Raw genomic sequence first — 16,991 nt, forward strand, 5'->3', positions numbered from 1 at the left:
AACCTCATTGCATTGAGTGGGGCTTCTGCCCAGTTATATGTGCTTAGGGTTGATGCATTAACGTTCCGTATTTACAGGCTGGATTCTGTCTATCGGGGGCAGCAAATGGGGTGTCCTCTGGATAATGCTGGACTCCAACTCCCCTCTGACCCATCCAGCATGGCCAGGGGTCAGAGAGGATGGGAGCTGCAGTCCGGCAGCTTCTGGAAGGGGCCCCATGGGCTGTGCTGCCCTATACATTTCGCAGGGCACCCTCCCCGTGTTCCTCAGCCCCACCCCAAATGCACAATGCTCCCCCAAGGAACGTCTTCTCAGCACCAGGTGCATCTGATTTCTCTCCTGGGATACTAAGAGCTAGAACAACAAAGGCCTGTGGAACTGACCCCTCAAAGATCAGACAGGACTCTCTCTGGCTCCACTATCAGGGCCACCAACTACTGACCAGTGCAGCCTGCTCTCCTTTTCCTGCGTTTCCCACTGGGTGGTGGCACATGTCAAAATAAAGACACCTTCTGTTATGTAGTGAAGTTTCACCCTGGGCCAGCAGGGGGATATTGTAGATAGTATTCACTCAGGTCTGTAGATAGTTTTCACTCAGGTCCACGTCAGTTACTTTAGGCAGGAAACTCTGGGTTGTTGTTGCTACAATGTTGACAGCCGGCTGCCTATAAAAGCAGGCCGGCTGAGCTGTTTGCTGTTCAGTTCTGTCCAGCTTGCAAGTAAAGAGCTGCTCTGGAGAAATCGCTGTGTCGTCTGCTATGTTCGCCCACAACCTAACACCTCCCCCCCCACCTGCCTGAGGGCCACCTCCCCTTCCTCCATCCCCTATATGATGTTGGTGATGTTTGTGTGTACTTTTCCCTTTGATTCCTTGCAAATGTCTGCTTCTTCGCACCCCCAAACCACCAGCCTTTAGGAGAAAATTGTATGTGTTTTCTACTTCATAGCAGCTAGTGTGTTGGACTGTGACCTGGGAGACCAGGGTTCAAATCTCTGTTCGGCTACGAACCTCAAAAGGTTGACCTTGGGCCAGTCTCAGCCCATCCTACCTCACAGGGTTGTTGCGAGGATTAAATGAGGAGAAAGGAGAACCATGTAAAATGAGGAGGACAAACTATGCAACCCCCCTTGAGCTCCTTGGAGGTGTAATAAACGAAAATCTGCCCTTATTCCCTTATGGGGTACACAAGAGCCCTTGTAGAGTCCTTTGTAGGTAGGAGGAAAAAAACAGAGGCCAAACAGAGAATATTAAGAAGCAAAGCAGCTAGTAATTTTGATCTTTATTGCAACAGGGTGCCCCCTCACAGACACGAGAAAGGAGGAGGAACCCCTAACAAAAGCGTGCCTGCCCTTATATAGAAATTTAAAATTGCCCACCCTCGAGTCCCAAGACCACCCCCAGAAGCATCATACATAAATCACAGAAGGGGTGTAGCCCAAGACCACCCCCCCCCATACATCATACCACATCACAGAAAAGGCGGTCTACAACAGAAATCTGAGTGCATTGTTTATTTCCTGTCTGGCAGGTTACCTGTTTAATGAGAGCCTGGAGCCTGGCCAGTCTTTTGTAATATTAAATACTTAGTTCCTGCGCCAGGTCACAGGCTCACACCCTATTCAAACACAGACATACCCTTAAGACAGGATTTGTGAGGAAAGAGACAATGGGGAGGTTTCCCACTTTGACCTTGCAGAGAAATATTTGAGGTAAATTTGTTCAGGACTTTATTTCTGTGGGATTTCAGGCATGTGGCTTATATACAGTGGTACCTCAGGTTAAGAACTTAATTCGTTCCGGAGGTCCGTTCTTAACCTGAAACTGTTCTTAACCTGACGTACAACTTTAGCTAATGGGGCCTCCTGCTGCTGCCGTGCTGCCGAAGCACGATTTCTGTTCTCATCCTGAAGCAAAGTTCTTAACCCGAGGTAATATTTCTGGGTTAGCGGAGTCTGTAACCTGAAGCGTCTGTAACCTGAAGCATATGTAACCCTAGGTACCACTGAATTTATGTACGTGTTTGCTTGGTACATTTATGAACATTTATTACATATCTAAGACCTTAAAATTTTTATAACAGAGGAAAGGTGAGGATGCAAAGAAGAAGAAGAAGAAGAAGAAGAAGAATGCCGTATTGGCCCGAATATAAGCCGCACCCAGAAATAAGCCGCAACTTTAAAATTCAAGGGGGGGGGGAGAAAAAAAGATAATACCCAAATATAAGCCACTCCCTTAAAATTGGGTTACAGGCTGAAAATCGCTGTTGTTGGTAGAATTGTAACTCCGAGCCAATTTAAGCCTTTGATCTTGCAAGCCCACAAAAGTTACCGTACAATTGCTAAAATCGCAAATCACTATTCAGCTGCTACAATTCTGCAGGGACTCACACCCGTAAATCGCAAATGAAGTCTCAAGCTCGCAAATCGGCAATAAAACATTTTTTTGTTCCCTTTCATCGTTAAGTCTGTTTCAGCAGCAATATCGTAAAACGCAGTTTTTGTAAGGTCGCAAATTTAAGCCACACTTTAACTTTTCATGGTCAGAATTTGGGGGGGGGGTAAGTGCAGCTTATATTCGGATAATAATAATAATAATAATAATAATAATAATAATAATTGTTAAGTTGTGGGTTGACATAGCAGACGACACAGCCATTTCTCCAAAGCAGCTCTTTATTTTGTAAGCTGGAATAGAACTGACTGGCAAACAGCTCAGCCGGCCTGCTTTTATAGGCAGCCGGCTGTCAACATTGTAGCAACAACAACCCAGAGTTTCCCGCCTAAAATAACTGACGTGGACCTGAGTGAAAACTATCTACAGACCTGAGTGAAAACTATCTACAGTATCCCCCTGCTGGCCCAGGGTGAAACTTCACTACATAATAATAATAATAATAATAATAATAATAATAATAATAATGCTGCACCGTTTCTAATAAGGCTGCACCTAAGATAGCTCAGATGGCATAGCATGAGACTCTGAATCTCAGGGACGTGGGTTCCAGCCCCATGTCGGGTGAAAAATTCCTGCATTGCCGGGGGTTGGACTAGATGACCCTCGGGTCCCTTCCAAGTCTGCAATTCTGCAAGGATTTGTGCAGCTGAAGAGTTAAACCCACAGAGCTGCAATGGCGAGAGTTGCACGAGGGAGGCAGGCTTGTGAAAACCAGGAAGGGTTTTTCCTCCCTGGTTAGGGGGTGGGCCTTGGTTTTGAATTTCTTTTGCAGCTGCATAAAAGGAGGAGGAAAGAAGGAGACAGGAGGACAGTGTCCGGGACTGGGGCATGAAAGAGGCAGAGAGGCAGGGAATTGCTGGAGGAGAAAAAAAGACCCTCTTTTGCAATCGCTCTCCCTCCTCTGGGTAGCAGCCGGGCGTCTCTTTGCTCCTGAATTCCCCCTTCCAGAAGAAGCAAACTCTTTGAGCAAGCTGGGTCACAGGGTATGTGGACAGCGCTTTTCTATGGGGTACTGGGGAGGGGCGGTAGGGCAGGGGGACGGCATGGGGCAGGAAGCCTCCTTAAACGAAGGGGGCCTGCCTGTTTGAGCCTCCTGCAAATCCTGGGCGATGTGGGGGGGGGGGGCTTCTGCAGAGCATCGGAGACCAAAGCGCATAGCAGCGCATCGTTAACCTCTGGAACTCCCCTCCACAGGAGACAACAACAACAACAATAATATTTTATTTATACCCCGCCCCCCCCAGCCAAGACCGGGCTCAGGGCGGCTAACACCCAATATAAAAATAAATTGATTGAAATACAACTTAAAAACAAGATTAAAATAGAACTTTAAAATATTAAAATACAGCCTCATTTCAATGGAAACTCAAATCAAAAACTTTTTGGGGGATGAAAACGTCAAGTCTTCACCAAGGCTAACTTTCCAATGATCGTCCCCAACACAGACAGCTTTGAAAAGAGGATCAGACTCATTCGTTTGGTCTGAACTGGAAAGGGATCTGCTTATACCTTATTTAAAAAGCGGGACACTTCTCTTGCGGAATCAGCCCCAGCTACTGTGTGGTAGCTTCAGAATTATAACTCTTGATTTAACCCCCATGTTTCCCGTCTTTCCTTCTAGGGAGAAGCTCCTCGCGCCGGTTTTGGGACCGCCAATATCCCTCCTCTCCCGTCCTAGTTCCCCTCTGAGCATTTTGATCCTCGGAAATCATCCCTGTGGAGATCAGGAAGGGATGAAAATGGAGGAGCAAGACTCGGCAGCCGAGAAGTCGCAGAGGGCAGGAAAAGCCCCCCAGCTTGTCCCGGCCACAAGTATTGGGGAGCCTGTGTGTCGGACAGTTGCGCAGCCCAAGGTCAAGGAGGAACCTGGCAAAGGTCTTCTCCTTGACCACTGGGAGGCCCAGTGGCAGGAGTTCCTGAAGACGATGGAGTCTCCTCTGCCCGGATCGGGCGCCCCATATCTGCACGGCGAGGCAGCCCCATGGGACGATGCCAAGGGCTTTCTGGCCTCCTTTGAGCGGGTGGCCGAGGCCTGCCAGTGGCCCAAGGGAGAGTGGGCGGCCAGGCTGCTGCCAGCCCTCCGAGGAGGGGCCGAGCGGGCCTTTGGCCGCCTGGAGGCCAGCGACAGAGAGGATTATGGGAAAGTGAAGGCGGCCATCTTGCGCGGGGACACCACCGCCCAGGAGAAGCAGCGGCAGCATTTCCGCCGCTTCTGCTACCAGGAGGCCGAGGGGCCAAGGGAGGCCTATGGCCGCCTCCAGGAGCTCTGCCGTGGGTGGTTAAAAGTGGAGCGGCACACCAAGGAGCAGATCCTGGAGCTGCTGATTCTGGAGCAGTTCCTGGCTATCCTGCCGCCCGAGGTCCAGGGCTGGGTCAGGGAGGCCGGGCCTGAGAGCTGCTCCCAGGCAGTGGCCCTGGCCGAGGAATACCTCCAGGCGCAACGGGAAGTTGAGGGGCAGGAGCAGCCGGTGAGGCGGTGGCACGGCCCCGCTCACATGCGCCTTGGGGCTGTGTTGCCGGGGGGCTCCCGTGGGTCTGATCCTGTCACTCCCTGGGTTGTTAACCAAGACAGCGAAACCTGTCTGTTTCATGCCGCTTAAGGAGTGGAAGTCCGATTCCATGCCCCTAGCTCACTCAGTGAAACACTTAATCTCGGGGTTGTGGGTTCAAGTCCCGTTTGGGGCAAAAGATTCCTGCGTTGCAAGGGGTTGGACTAGATGACCCTCGGGATCCCTTCCAACTCTGATTCCTGTGCTCTTCTAGGCATACTCCCTAAGTATCCCTTTTCTCCAATGACAGTTCTGGAATTATGAAAGCCATGCCAGCTTCTGATTTGATCCCGGAGTGTCCCTAATTCCGCTGCCAGTGCCAAGATCGGGGAATAGTATGAGCCGGCCCTTGTCCCAAGCAATGGTAGCTGTGAGAGGGCATCCTGTTGCCTCTCCATGGACTCTCCATGGCCACTGCTACCAGCCTCCTCCCTTGGGCAGCTGCTAGTGGCTGCTGAATAGCAGGTGAGGAGGAGAGGCCACCACCATCAAGGCCCTGTTTGACGCGCCAGCTCTGAGGGGCAGGCAGAGGACAAGAAGAAAGAAAGAAATGTTTAGCTGGGAAAGAAGAAAGGGGGAGTGGAGCAGAGCACAAGGAATCTTGATTTTTGTACAGTGGAACCTCAGTTTTCGAGTGTATCGGATACTGAACGATTCGGAACCCGAACGCCGAAAACTCAGAAGTAATTGTTTTTGTTTTTGAACACGCCTGGGAAGTCGAATGGCTTCCAAGTCACATTTCTCCATTTTTTCAATGGATTTTACTGACCGCCCATTGCGCCTCCGTTGTCGATCGTTTTGGAAGTCAAACAGTCTTCAGGAACGGATTATGTCTCGAAAACTGAGATTCCGCTGTATTTGAAAAAAGCGATTTGTGCGTCCGCATCTAATCTTGCCCCTTTCTGAAATGTATTCATTGGCAGGTGCTTCTCTTTTTTGTCAATCAACAAATAAAATAAAATAAAATAAAGCCGGGATTAAGGGTTTTTCTCAGGAGGGCGTTTTTGCTGCGTCCCATTGGTGTGGTAGTGGTGGAAATGCTGTGCTGGGATGGGTTGGGGGGGGGAATGGGAGTTGGGGATGAGGAGGGTCAGTTGAGTGGGGAGAGAGAAAAGCCCCTCTTTTCATCTAAGGTACGTTGGAGGGTATGGCTGGGTAATGGCTTCAGCGTGGGGTTTGAGGGAGGCTCTGGGTTTTCTGCCCAGGCCTCTCCCTCCTTGCCCTGTCCTGACGGGGTTCCTTCCTGATGTTGCAGGTGGGATTTGAGGAGGCCCCCGCAGATGTCTCTGAGGAAGGCCAGCTGCCGTCCGATGTCGAACAGAGACCCCTATACGTGGAGGCCAAGCAGGAAGACGCAAGTGAGGGCCAACTGTCAGGTAAGCAGGGCCGGATTTAGAGTCGTGCCCCGTGGATCATGCACCTTCATTGTATTGTTCCCGTCACATGCTGAAGACACAACCACTTTGGCTTCGCGTGTGCAGAGGAGGGCAACTAGGATGGTCAAGGGTCTAGAAGCTAAGCCTTGTGAGGAACGGTTAAAGGAGCTGGGTTTGTTTAGCCTGCAAAAGAGGAGACTGAGACTGTCACATGGAGAATGGAGCAAGCTTGTTTCCTCCTGCTCTGGAAGGTAGGACTCAAACCAGTGGCTTCAAGTTGCAGGAAAGGAGTTTGATGGGCATCTGTCTTGGATGCTTTAGCTGAGATTCCTGCATTGCAGGGGGTTGGACGAGATGACCATTGGGTCCCTTACAACTATGATTCTGTGATCTGAGAGATACGTTTTTCAGGTCATAGCCGATCGCTGTGGCTGTAAATTGTTTTGAACTGCTTTAGCATTGAATTTTATTTTTAAAAATTTATTTATTACGGTCTAGAGACCCAACAAATCGTAACAAAGCAATGCACAATTCAGACAGCCTACATCCAGGTTAAACAAGCATTTTGTTCAGACTTAAAGATAGGGATCATTGGTTCTTGCAACCACTGGTGGAAACTTCACCACTGCTAATGTTCTGCCGTTTGTCCGGTCTTCCAATAGGACCCTGACATAGTGAGCCTCTGATTTTCCCGGGAAAGGTACCAGCAGGGTAATATCAGTTCAGCCCTAGCTTGCTCATGTTTTGCGAAGTGCAGCAAAATATGTTTTATAGAATCGATGTCTTGAGCACACGAGCAAAGTCTGTCCTGGTAGGGAACGCCTCTCAACCTGCCATCCAACACTGCAGAAGGAAAGACGTTTAGTCTGGCTTTGGTGAACAACCTTAGATAATTTGGTACTGAATTTTTAATTTCTGTGGTCCACTGAGGGATGTTAGGGTGAAGAAATCAAATTAAGAGAAGTAAGAGAAATAACCTTCTTTTTCTCATTTATTCAGCAGGTAAAAGGTGGGTGGGCATACCTGAGGGAGAGAGATACACACCTGAAGATGGTGAGGGGTTTTCCGGAGGGAGAGCAGAGGAGGAGAACTTTTCCTCGTGTGGTGAACAAGAAAATTCCCCAGAGAGTCATGAATGGCGAAGTCAAAGCCACGAAGCAGAAGGAGCACACGAGTCTAGTTCCTGCGAGGGTGATGGCAAGGACTTCAGCGAAACCATGGACCAGAAGGAAGTCTGCGCTGGCAAGAGGCAAAACACGTTTCGTGGGAAAAGCTTCAGCCTCCTTGTCAACCAAAGAGCCCGTGTAGGAGGAAAACCGCAGAACAAATGTTTGATTTGCGGGAAAACCTTCCTTTACAGCTCCGACCTTGTCATCCACCACGGAATCCACACCGGCGAGCGGCCTTACGAATGTCCCGACTGCGGCAAGAGATTCAGCCGAGGCTCCGACCGCAACCGCCACCAGAGGATCCACACGCAGGAAAAACTCTACAAGTGCCTGGCCTGCGGGAAATGCTTCCTCTATAGCTCGGACCTCGTCATTCATCAGAGAATCCACACCGGGGAGAGGCCCTACGAGTGCTTGGACTGCGGGAAAAGATTCAGTTGCAGCTCGGACCGCCACCGCCACCAAAGGATCCACACCGGGGAGAAACCGTACGACTGCATGGACTGTGGGAAAAGGTTCAGTCAGAACGTTCACCTCAAGAGGCACCGAAGGACCCATGTGGGAGAGAAATCGTACCAGCGCCCAGAATACGGGGAAAGTCTGAGCGTGAGCTGAGGAATGAAAACCATGTTCCCCATTACGTTTTATGAGGTAGTTTGTGGACCTCAGCCAAAGTAGTTATGACGTCACGTCTTTCCGTTCTGTTTTTTAAACTTTGTTTCCTGCTTTCAAGTTCCATTCCCCCCCCCTCAAATTTTTATTTATTTACTTTATAACACAAATAAACAACACAAACAGAAATACTAACAATGCAAACAAATTCTTATCTTATCTTATTTTTTCTAAACATTGTTAGGTGAGCTTCCCCAAGTCCCCGTATCTGATTTTCATTTTACCTCATGTTTAGCAGTTTCATACATCATAATTTTTAACCATTTTTTAATCACACTTACTTTTACCTTAAAAATCTTCACATTCTATCACTTACAAATAATACTATTTTAAAATACGCTATCTTCTACTTCTAACCCTACAGCCTATATCCACTTCCAAAGCTATTCTAAGATTTAAATATTCACATATTTTTTCAAATATTCTTTAAACTTCTTCCAGTCTTCTTCCACTGTCTCTTCCCTTTGGCTTCGGAGTCTCCCAGTCAGTTCGGCAAGTTCCATATAGTCCATCATCTTCACCTGCCATTCTTCTATAGTTGGTAAATCTTGTTTCTTCCAATTCTTCGCTAGTAATATTCTCACAGCTGTTGTAGCATACAGAAAAAAAGTAACATCCTATTTGGGGATTTTCCCCTCCTGCTTTCAAGTTCCATCCTATCTGGGAATGAGTTGAGTTTGGGATTCTCTAATTCTACCCAACAGGTAAAGAAAGGGTGGCTGGTCGTAGCTGAGGTGAGGGGAAAGATGTTCCAGAAGACTCAGAACAAGTGGGAAAGAGAGAAATAAGAAATGATGTTTTCCAGCGTTGTACGCAGAAAAATGCCTTGAGGAGTCAGGACAGTGAACGGAAATGCGAAGCTCACACCACGGAGACAGTGGATGGAATTCTTCGTTGTGGAAACAGCTACAAGAGCCTTAGGACAACCAAAGGCGAGAAAGAATTTGTACTTGTAAGAGCCAAAACACCAGACATGCTCATGGGAAAATCTTCAGTCCAAGTTTAGGTGCTCTTAGAACTAAGAGGAAAAGCACAGGGGAGCTTGAATGTATAAATGTCTGGAGGATCCGCTCAGGTTCATCAGAGAATCCACACAGGAGGGAAGCCTTGGAAGCGCTCCTGTTGCAGAAAAGGATTGTGGCGTAGTTCACAGAGACAGGAAAGAGTCATGTAAAAAATAAAAATAAAAATCTCCTTTGACAGGCAATGGTAAAAAAATAAAAATGAACAGCAGTAATGGTGTTTTAACTTGCATTGTAAAACGCATACATGTAAGAAGCACATAGATTTTCAAATTGAGGACAGTCTAGAAATTGGCGATGTAGTCCGGAGTGTTGTTTTAACAGTTAAAAGTCAAGTCTGGAAGTGATTTCTAAGCAATGTGTTCCCAGCCCAGGGGCTGGATCCGGCCCAATCGCCTTCTAAATCCGGCCTGCGGACGATCCAGGAATCAGTGTGTTTTTACATGAGTAGAATGTGTGCTTTTATTTAAAATGCATCTCTGGGTTATTTGTGGGGCATAGGAATTCATTCATTTCCCCAAAAAATATAGTCCGGCCCCCCACAAGATCTGAGGCACAGTGGACCAGTGGGGACATTGGTTTCCGGGCAGGAGTTGATCATTGTGAGGGTTTGCCAAGCGTGCCTTCCTCTTAGCACGTTTCTCCCTTTCGTCCTGAGTTCGAGCGTCTTCAAAGCCCATGACACCTTTGGTAAAGGCTGTTCTCCAATTGGAGCGCTTGCAAGCCAGTTTTTCCCAGTCGTCTGTGTTTATACAACATTTTTTAAAGATTCGCCTTGAGAGAGTCTTGCCTTGAGAGAATCTTTAGACACCCATCACCCCTGACGACTGGACGTTCTCGCTGGGAGATGGGAGTTGGGAACCCAAGCACAGCCTGAGGGAACCGCAATGGTCATCCCTGAGTTGCAGGTTGTATGAAAAACACACCTTTTTATTTCTAGTAGCCATCAATATAGCCTTGTTCCCCATGAATTAACCTGATCCTCTTTGAAAGCTGGCCAAGTCAGTGGCCATAAATATGATTATTTTTCCTCTTGCTCCTAGGCATGGTATTGGAAATGCCATCAGGAAAGAGAACAATGTCAGCTGAGGGGCTGAGCAATTTCCACCAGCCCACATTTCCCCCCCAAGGCTCTAGTTGCTAACCCCTCGCAACTGAGTTTGTCATCTCTTCCTCTTCTATGTCTCCCCACTCAATTTGGAGGTGTGGGCAGGAGGTTGTGACACAAACAGAAGTAATTTATTTTGACACCTGGCAGACTATAAGTTGAGGTGACAGGGGTGCAAATGAGGCTGTAGGTTTCTCTTCTAAGGGGGGGATGTTTGTGTGTGAGTCACCCAAACTTCGGTAACAAATTTGGATAATAAAAAGTCTGAACTGCATGGGAGAGCGTTGCGTTTGGTTGGCATCTTGCCAAGGAACAGGTAATTTTGTGCACCAACTCTTTCTGTGGTTTTCAGCAGCGAGCATTCAGAGGCAACAATGGACAGAAAACATCACCATCGTAGCTGTCAACAACTATACCCTTCCCAAATTTTATTTGGATGGTCAAAAAAGGACCTTCAGAGGTGTTTACTAACCACGAAAAGTCTCTACCCTCAGAATTACAATCTGGAAAGACACGACACAAAAGGAAAATGGATTGGGAGGGAGAAGGGGGGGGAACCCGGGTTCAAGTTCATAGTTACAAGTGGTCCTGACCAGCCAGGGTAGGAAAGCTCAAGGAAAAGAGGCACCAAAACGTTGTGGGTCTCAGCAGTGGGGGCCTTGCATCACTTCTCTTTCATCATCATCATCATCATCATTTTATTTGTATGCCGCCTTTCCATAGTTAAAACAAGGCAGCTTAAAACATAACAGCCTGAGCATGCTCTGGTCCAGGGGGTCACGAAGAGTCCGACACGTTGTTTAGTTGTTTATAATAATAATAATAATAATTTATTATTTATACCCCGCCCATCTGGCTGAGTTTCCCCAGCCACTCTGGGCGGCTCCCAATCAGTATTAAAAACAATACAGCATTACATATTAAAAACATCCCTGAACAGGGCTGCCTTAAGATGTCTTCTGAACGTCAGGTAATTCTTTATCTCTTTGACATCTGATGGGAGGGCGTTCCACAGGGCGGGCGCCACTACCGAGAAGGCCCTCTGTCTGGTTCCCTGTAACCTCACTTCTCGCAATGAGGGAACCGCCAGAAGGCCCTCGGCGCTGGATCTCAGTGTCCGGGCTGAACGATGGGGGTGGAGACGCTCCTTCAGGTATACAGGACCGAGGCCGTTTAGGGCTTTAAAGGTCAGCACCAACACTTTGAATTGTGCTCGGAAACGTACTGGGAGCCAATGCAGATCTCTCAGAACCGGTGTTATGTGGTCCCGGCGGCCACTCCCAGTCACCAGTCTAGCTGCCGCATTCTGGATTAATTGCAGTTTCCGGGTCACCTTCAAAGGTAGCCCCACGTAGAGCGCATTGCAGTAGTCCAAGCGTGAGATAACTAGAGCATGCACCACTCTGGCGAGACAGTCCGCGGGGAGGTAGGGTCTTAGCCTGCGTACCAGGTGGAGCTGGTAGACAGCTGCCCTGGACACAGAGTTAATCTGCGCCTCCATGGACAGCTGTGAGTCCAAAATGACTCCCAGGCTGCGCACCTGGTCCTTCAGGGGCACAGTTACCCCATTCAGGACCAGGGAATCCTCCACACCTGCCCGCCTCCTGTCCCCCAAAAACAGTACTTCTGTCTTGTCAGGATTCAACCTCAATCTGTTAGCCGCCATCCAACCTCCAACCGCCTCCAGGCACTCACACAGGACCTTCACCGCCTTCACTGGTTCTGATTTAAAGGAGAGGTAGAGCTGGGTGTCATCTGCATACTGATGAACACCCAGTCCAAACCCCCTGATGATCTCTCCCAGCGGCTTCATATAGATATTAAAAAGCATGGGGGAGAGGACAGAACCCTGAGGCACCCCACAAGTGAGAGCCCAGGGGTCTGAACATTCATCCCCCACCACCACCTTCTGGACACGGCCCAGGAGGAAGGAGCGGAACCACTGTATAACAGTGCCCCCAGCTCCCAGCCCCTCTAGACGGTCCAGAAGGATGTTATGGTCGATGGTGTCAAAGGCCGCTGAGAGATCCAGCAGAACTAGGAAACAGCTCTCACCTTTGTCCCTAGCCCGCTGGAGATCATCAACCAGCGCGACCAAGGCAGTTTCAGTCCCATGGTGAGGCCTGAATCCCGATTGGAAGGGATCCAAATGGTCCGTTTCCTCCAGGCGTGCTTGGAGTTGTTCAGCAACCACCCGCTCAATCACCTTGCCCAAGAATGGCAGATTTGAGACTGGGCGATAGTTGGCCAAATTGGCCGGGTCTAAAGATGTTTTTTTAAGAAGCGGTTTAATGACCGCCTCTTTCAGCGGGTCTGGGAAGGCTCCCTCATGGAGGGAAGCGTTCACCACCCCGCAAAGCCCATCGCCCAGCCCTTCCCGGCTCGCTTTTATCAGCCAGGATGGGCAAGGATCAAGGAGACAGGTGGTCGGTTTCACTCGTCCAAGCAGCCTGTCCACATCCTCGGAGGTAACAGATTGGAATTGATCCCATGTAACAGGACCAGACAGAACTCTAGCACTCTCCCGCCCTGGCCCTGCTCCCACGGTGGAGTCTACCTCCTTCTGAATCTGAGCGATTTTATCTGCAAAAAACTTTGCAAAAGCATTGCAGGAGATCTTGGGGTCCCTACCAGGCCCCGTTGGTACAGGTGGTTCTGATAGATTGCGAACCACCTGAAAAAGTCTCCTGCTGCTGTTTTCTGCAGATGCAATGGAGGCGGTGAAGAAGGCCCTCTTCGCCGTCGCCATTGCCACTTGGTAGGCTCGACGTTGAGCTCTAACCCGTGTCCGGTCTGATTCAGAATGAGTTTTCCGCCACCGGCGCTCTAGCCGTCTCAACGATTGTTTCATCACCCTCAGCTCCGGGGAAAACCACGGGGCTGTCCGGGCTCCATGCAATCGGAGAGGGCGCTTCGGAGCCAGACAGTCAATAGCCCTGGTTAACTCCGCATTCCAGCGGGCCACCAGGGAATCAGCTGAAAGGCCATCAACTTGGGATAGAGCATCCCCTACCACTCTCTGGAAGCCAATTGGATCCATTAAGTGGCAGGGGCGGACCATCCGAATCGGTCCCACCTCCCTGCGGAGGGGAAGGGTTGCGGAGAAGTCCAGTTGCACCAGGAAGTGATCTGACCATGGCACTTCTTTTGTTTCACTTTTAGTTAATGTCAGATCACCAGCATCCGTAGAGGTAAACACCAAGTCTAAGGCATGTCCGTGGCTATGAGTTGGGCCAGACTTATTCAGGGACAGCCCCATGGAGGCCATGCTTTCCACGAAGTCCCGAGCGGCCCCTTGTAAGGTCGTGTCGGCATGGATGTTAAAATCCCCCAGGACAACCAGGCTAGGTGTCTCCAGGAGCATATCCGCCACGACCTGAAGCAGCTCGGGCAGGGAATCCTTGGTGCAGCGGGGAGGTCGGTACACCAGTAGGAATCCTGTACTGCCCCTATTGCCCAACTTCCAGAACATGCACTCAGAAAACTGGGTCTTCCCAATAGGACGCCTGGTGCAGACTAATGACTTCCTAAAAATCACTGCAACCCCCCCTCCCCGCCCACATGACCTGGGTTGCTGTGCGTAAGAGAAACCCGGTGGGCAAGCAGCGGCAAGGGCAGGCCCATCTGCTTCATCCAACCAAGTCTCTGTTACACATGCCAGATCAAATCCTCCATCCATGATCAAGTCATGGATGGCAGTGGTCTTATGAATCATTGACCTGGCATTGCACAGCAACACTTTCAGGTCATGTGGGTATCCCTTGCTGATTCTAGTATCCATCCGGTCAGGACCAGACCCGGAGGCAGGAATAGTCCTCAGACAACGACTAAACCTGCCTCCTCTGTAATGACATGGTCTGGTCTTAGCGTAACTCCTCCTCCTACCCGTGATCACTGAGATCGGTTGTCCCAGTGCATTCCCCCCTGTGGAACATGCCCCAGCCATTTTGTGGGCTGGGGCCCACTCCCCGGCAGCCCTGACCCCCCCCCCTAAGAACAAAATAACAACTTATACAAACAAACAAAACTAATAAAACAATACAAACAAAAAATGTAAAAATTACAAGATCATCAAAAAAAAAAAAAAATTCCCCAAACCCAACCAAACATCCATCCCACCCCCACCCCCCACATACAAAAAATCCAAAAGAAATTTTTTTAAAAACATTTTAAGTTGTTTAAAATGTTTAGTTGTGTCCGACTCTTCTTGACCCCACGGACCAGAGCACGCCAGGCCCTCCTGTCTTCCACTGCCTCCTGCAGTTTAGTCAAACTCATGCTGGTAGCTTCGACAACACTGTCCAACCATCTTGTCCTCTGTCGTCCCCTTCTCCTTCTGCCCTCCATCTTTCCCAACATCAGGGTCTTTTCCAGGGAGTCTTCTCTTCTCCTGAGGTGGCCAAAGTCTTGGAGCCTCAGCTTCAGGATCTGTCCTTCCAGTGAGCACTCAGGGCTGATTTCCTTCAGAATGGAGAGGTTCTTGCAGTCACTAAACGACTAAACAACAACAATCTGCGCCCAGGGAAAGGGTGGCAACCACAGAGCCCGCTCGTACGAGATGGGTAACACCTGGCTTGAGAGCAGTACATGTGAAAAGGATCTAGGAGTCTTGGTTGACCCCAAACTTGACATGAGCCAACAGTGTGACGCGGCAGCTAAAAAAGCCAATGCAATTCTGGGCTGCATCAATAGGAGTATAGCATCCAGATCAAGGGAAGTAATAGTGCCACTGTATTCTGCTCTGGTCAGACCTCACCTGGAGTACTGTGTCCAGTTCTGGGCACCACAGTTCAAGAAGGACACGGACAAACTGGAACGTGTCCAGAGGAGGGCAACCAAAATGGTCAAAGGCCTGGAAACGATGCCTTATGAGGAATGGCTAAGGGAGCTGGGCATGTTTAGCCTGGAGAAGAGGAGGTTAAGGGGGGATATGATAGCCATGTTCAAATATATAAAAGGATGTCACATAGAGGAGGGAGAAAGGTTGTTTTCTGCTGCTCCAGAGAAGCGGACACGGAGCAGTGGTTCCAAACTACAAGAAAGAAGATTCCACCTAAACATTAGGAAGAACTTCCTGACAGTAAGAGCTGTTTGACAGTGGGATTTGCTGCCCAGGAGTGTGGTGGAGTCTCCTTCTTTGGAGGTCTTTAAGCAGAGGCTTGACAACCATATGTCAGGAGTGCTCTGATGGTGTTTCCTGCTTGGCAGGGGGTTGGACTCGATGGCCCTTGTGGTCTCTTCCAACTCTATCATTCTATGATTCGTCCTAGAAGGGAGCATCTCTCTTCTCGCAGTGTTTCCCCCCCCCCCGTCCCGGAAACGGGTCTCTTTTGAATGCACTTTTTCCCCGGGAGCTGGTGCAACCTGGGCAGGGCGATCCGGTTTGGGTTTGTTTTGGAGGGGATCTTGGGTAAGTGGCAAGGGGGCAGAGGCTGGGGGATCCCTGCCTGGAAGGGGGGGTGGAGGGAGGGAGGGAGAGGCAGCCTGCCCTGGGTTGTAAATGCAAACACAGGCTTCTTCTGTGTTGCTTTTTTGCAAAAATGATGGGCAAGGCATTGGTTTCTGCGGGGCAGAGAGAAAGAGATTTCTGCACGGTGCGGTTAGTATTTGTGCCTCTCATTTTTTTTGCCCAAGTGCAATCCTTTACATTTCTCCCTATTAAAATTCATCTTGTTTGTTTTGGCCCAGTTCTCTAATCTGTCAAGGTCGTTTTGAAGTGTGATCCTGTCCTCTGGGGTGTTAGCCACCCCTCCCAGTTTGGTGTCATCTGCAAATTTGATCAGGATGCCCTTGAGTCCATCATCCAAGTCGTTGATAAAGATGTTGAATAAGACCGGACCCAAGACAGATGGTTCTGCCTTATGGTTGCTGATGCTGAAGCTGCCTGATCTGGAGTCAGTCCGGAGTTGGTTGCCCCCTCTGCAGTCCCAAGGTCATAGAATCGTAGGGTCCAACCCGCTGCAATGCAGGATTCTTTTTCCCAGCATGTGATTCGAATCCACGACCCTGAGAGGAAAAGCCTCATGCTCTTCGCTCATCCGGGGTCATAGAATTGCAGGATCGTAGAGTTGGAAGAGATAGAAAATAACAAGTGCAGACAGCTGCTGGAGAAAAAAATGCGAGCTTAGTACATATGATGATTAACTGCCCGATGATATGATCGTTTTGGTGCGAGGTGAGGATATTCATAGTAAGAGTAATAAAAAGAAATTGTTGTTCAGGGGAATTGAATTTAATTCTAAATTATATTCCGGAAACGTGGGAGATTTCAAGGGGTCTAAAAAAATGGATGTACCGTGCTATATCAGAAGCAAAAAAAAACTTGTTTTGATGAATTGGAAGAGCCGCAAAAATGTTCCATTGAGCACATGGATTGATAATATGGACAGATTAGGTATATATGAAAGAATTGCATGTCAACGCAAATTAAGAATGGAGAAATATTAAGAAATCTGGAAGGAATATTTAAGCGATAAGGCGGATGGTGGTGGGAAGTAGGGGGAGGAGAGAGAGGTGGGGAAATATTGTTAAAAGGGTGCAGTTATAGGTATATCAGTGTATTTAAATCTGAATTGTCCAATTGTGTTATTATTTTTAATATGGTTTTTGTTGTAGTGTCTTTTGCGGTTGTTGTTTGTAT

At 48.9% G+C, this 16,991-nt stretch overlaps 1 protein-coding gene across 1 annotated transcript; it reads left to right on the forward strand.

The window, feature by feature from the left end:
- Nucleotides 1–3,319: 3,319 nt before the first annotated feature.
- LOC309336826 (uncharacterized protein) lies at nt 3,320–8,174 on the forward strand. The gene is made up of 4 exons (XM_081853202.1): nt 3,320–3,438; nt 4,077–4,923; nt 6,260–6,380; nt 7,380–8,174. The coding sequence occupies exons 2-4, from the start codon at nt 4,189–4,191 to the stop codon at nt 8,162–8,164; spliced, it is 1,641 nt and encodes a 546-aa protein (XP_081709328.1). The 5' UTR covers nt 3,320–3,438; nt 4,077–4,188; the 3' UTR covers nt 8,165–8,174.
- The last annotated feature ends 8,817 nt before the right edge of the window (nt 8,175–16,991 follow it).

The sequence above is a fragment of the Podarcis erhardii genome, assembly GCF_964252035.2.
Source record: "Podarcis erhardii genome assembly, chromosome: 2".
NCBI classification, from domain to species: Eukaryota; Metazoa; Chordata; class Lepidosauria; order Squamata; family Lacertidae; genus Podarcis; species Podarcis erhardii.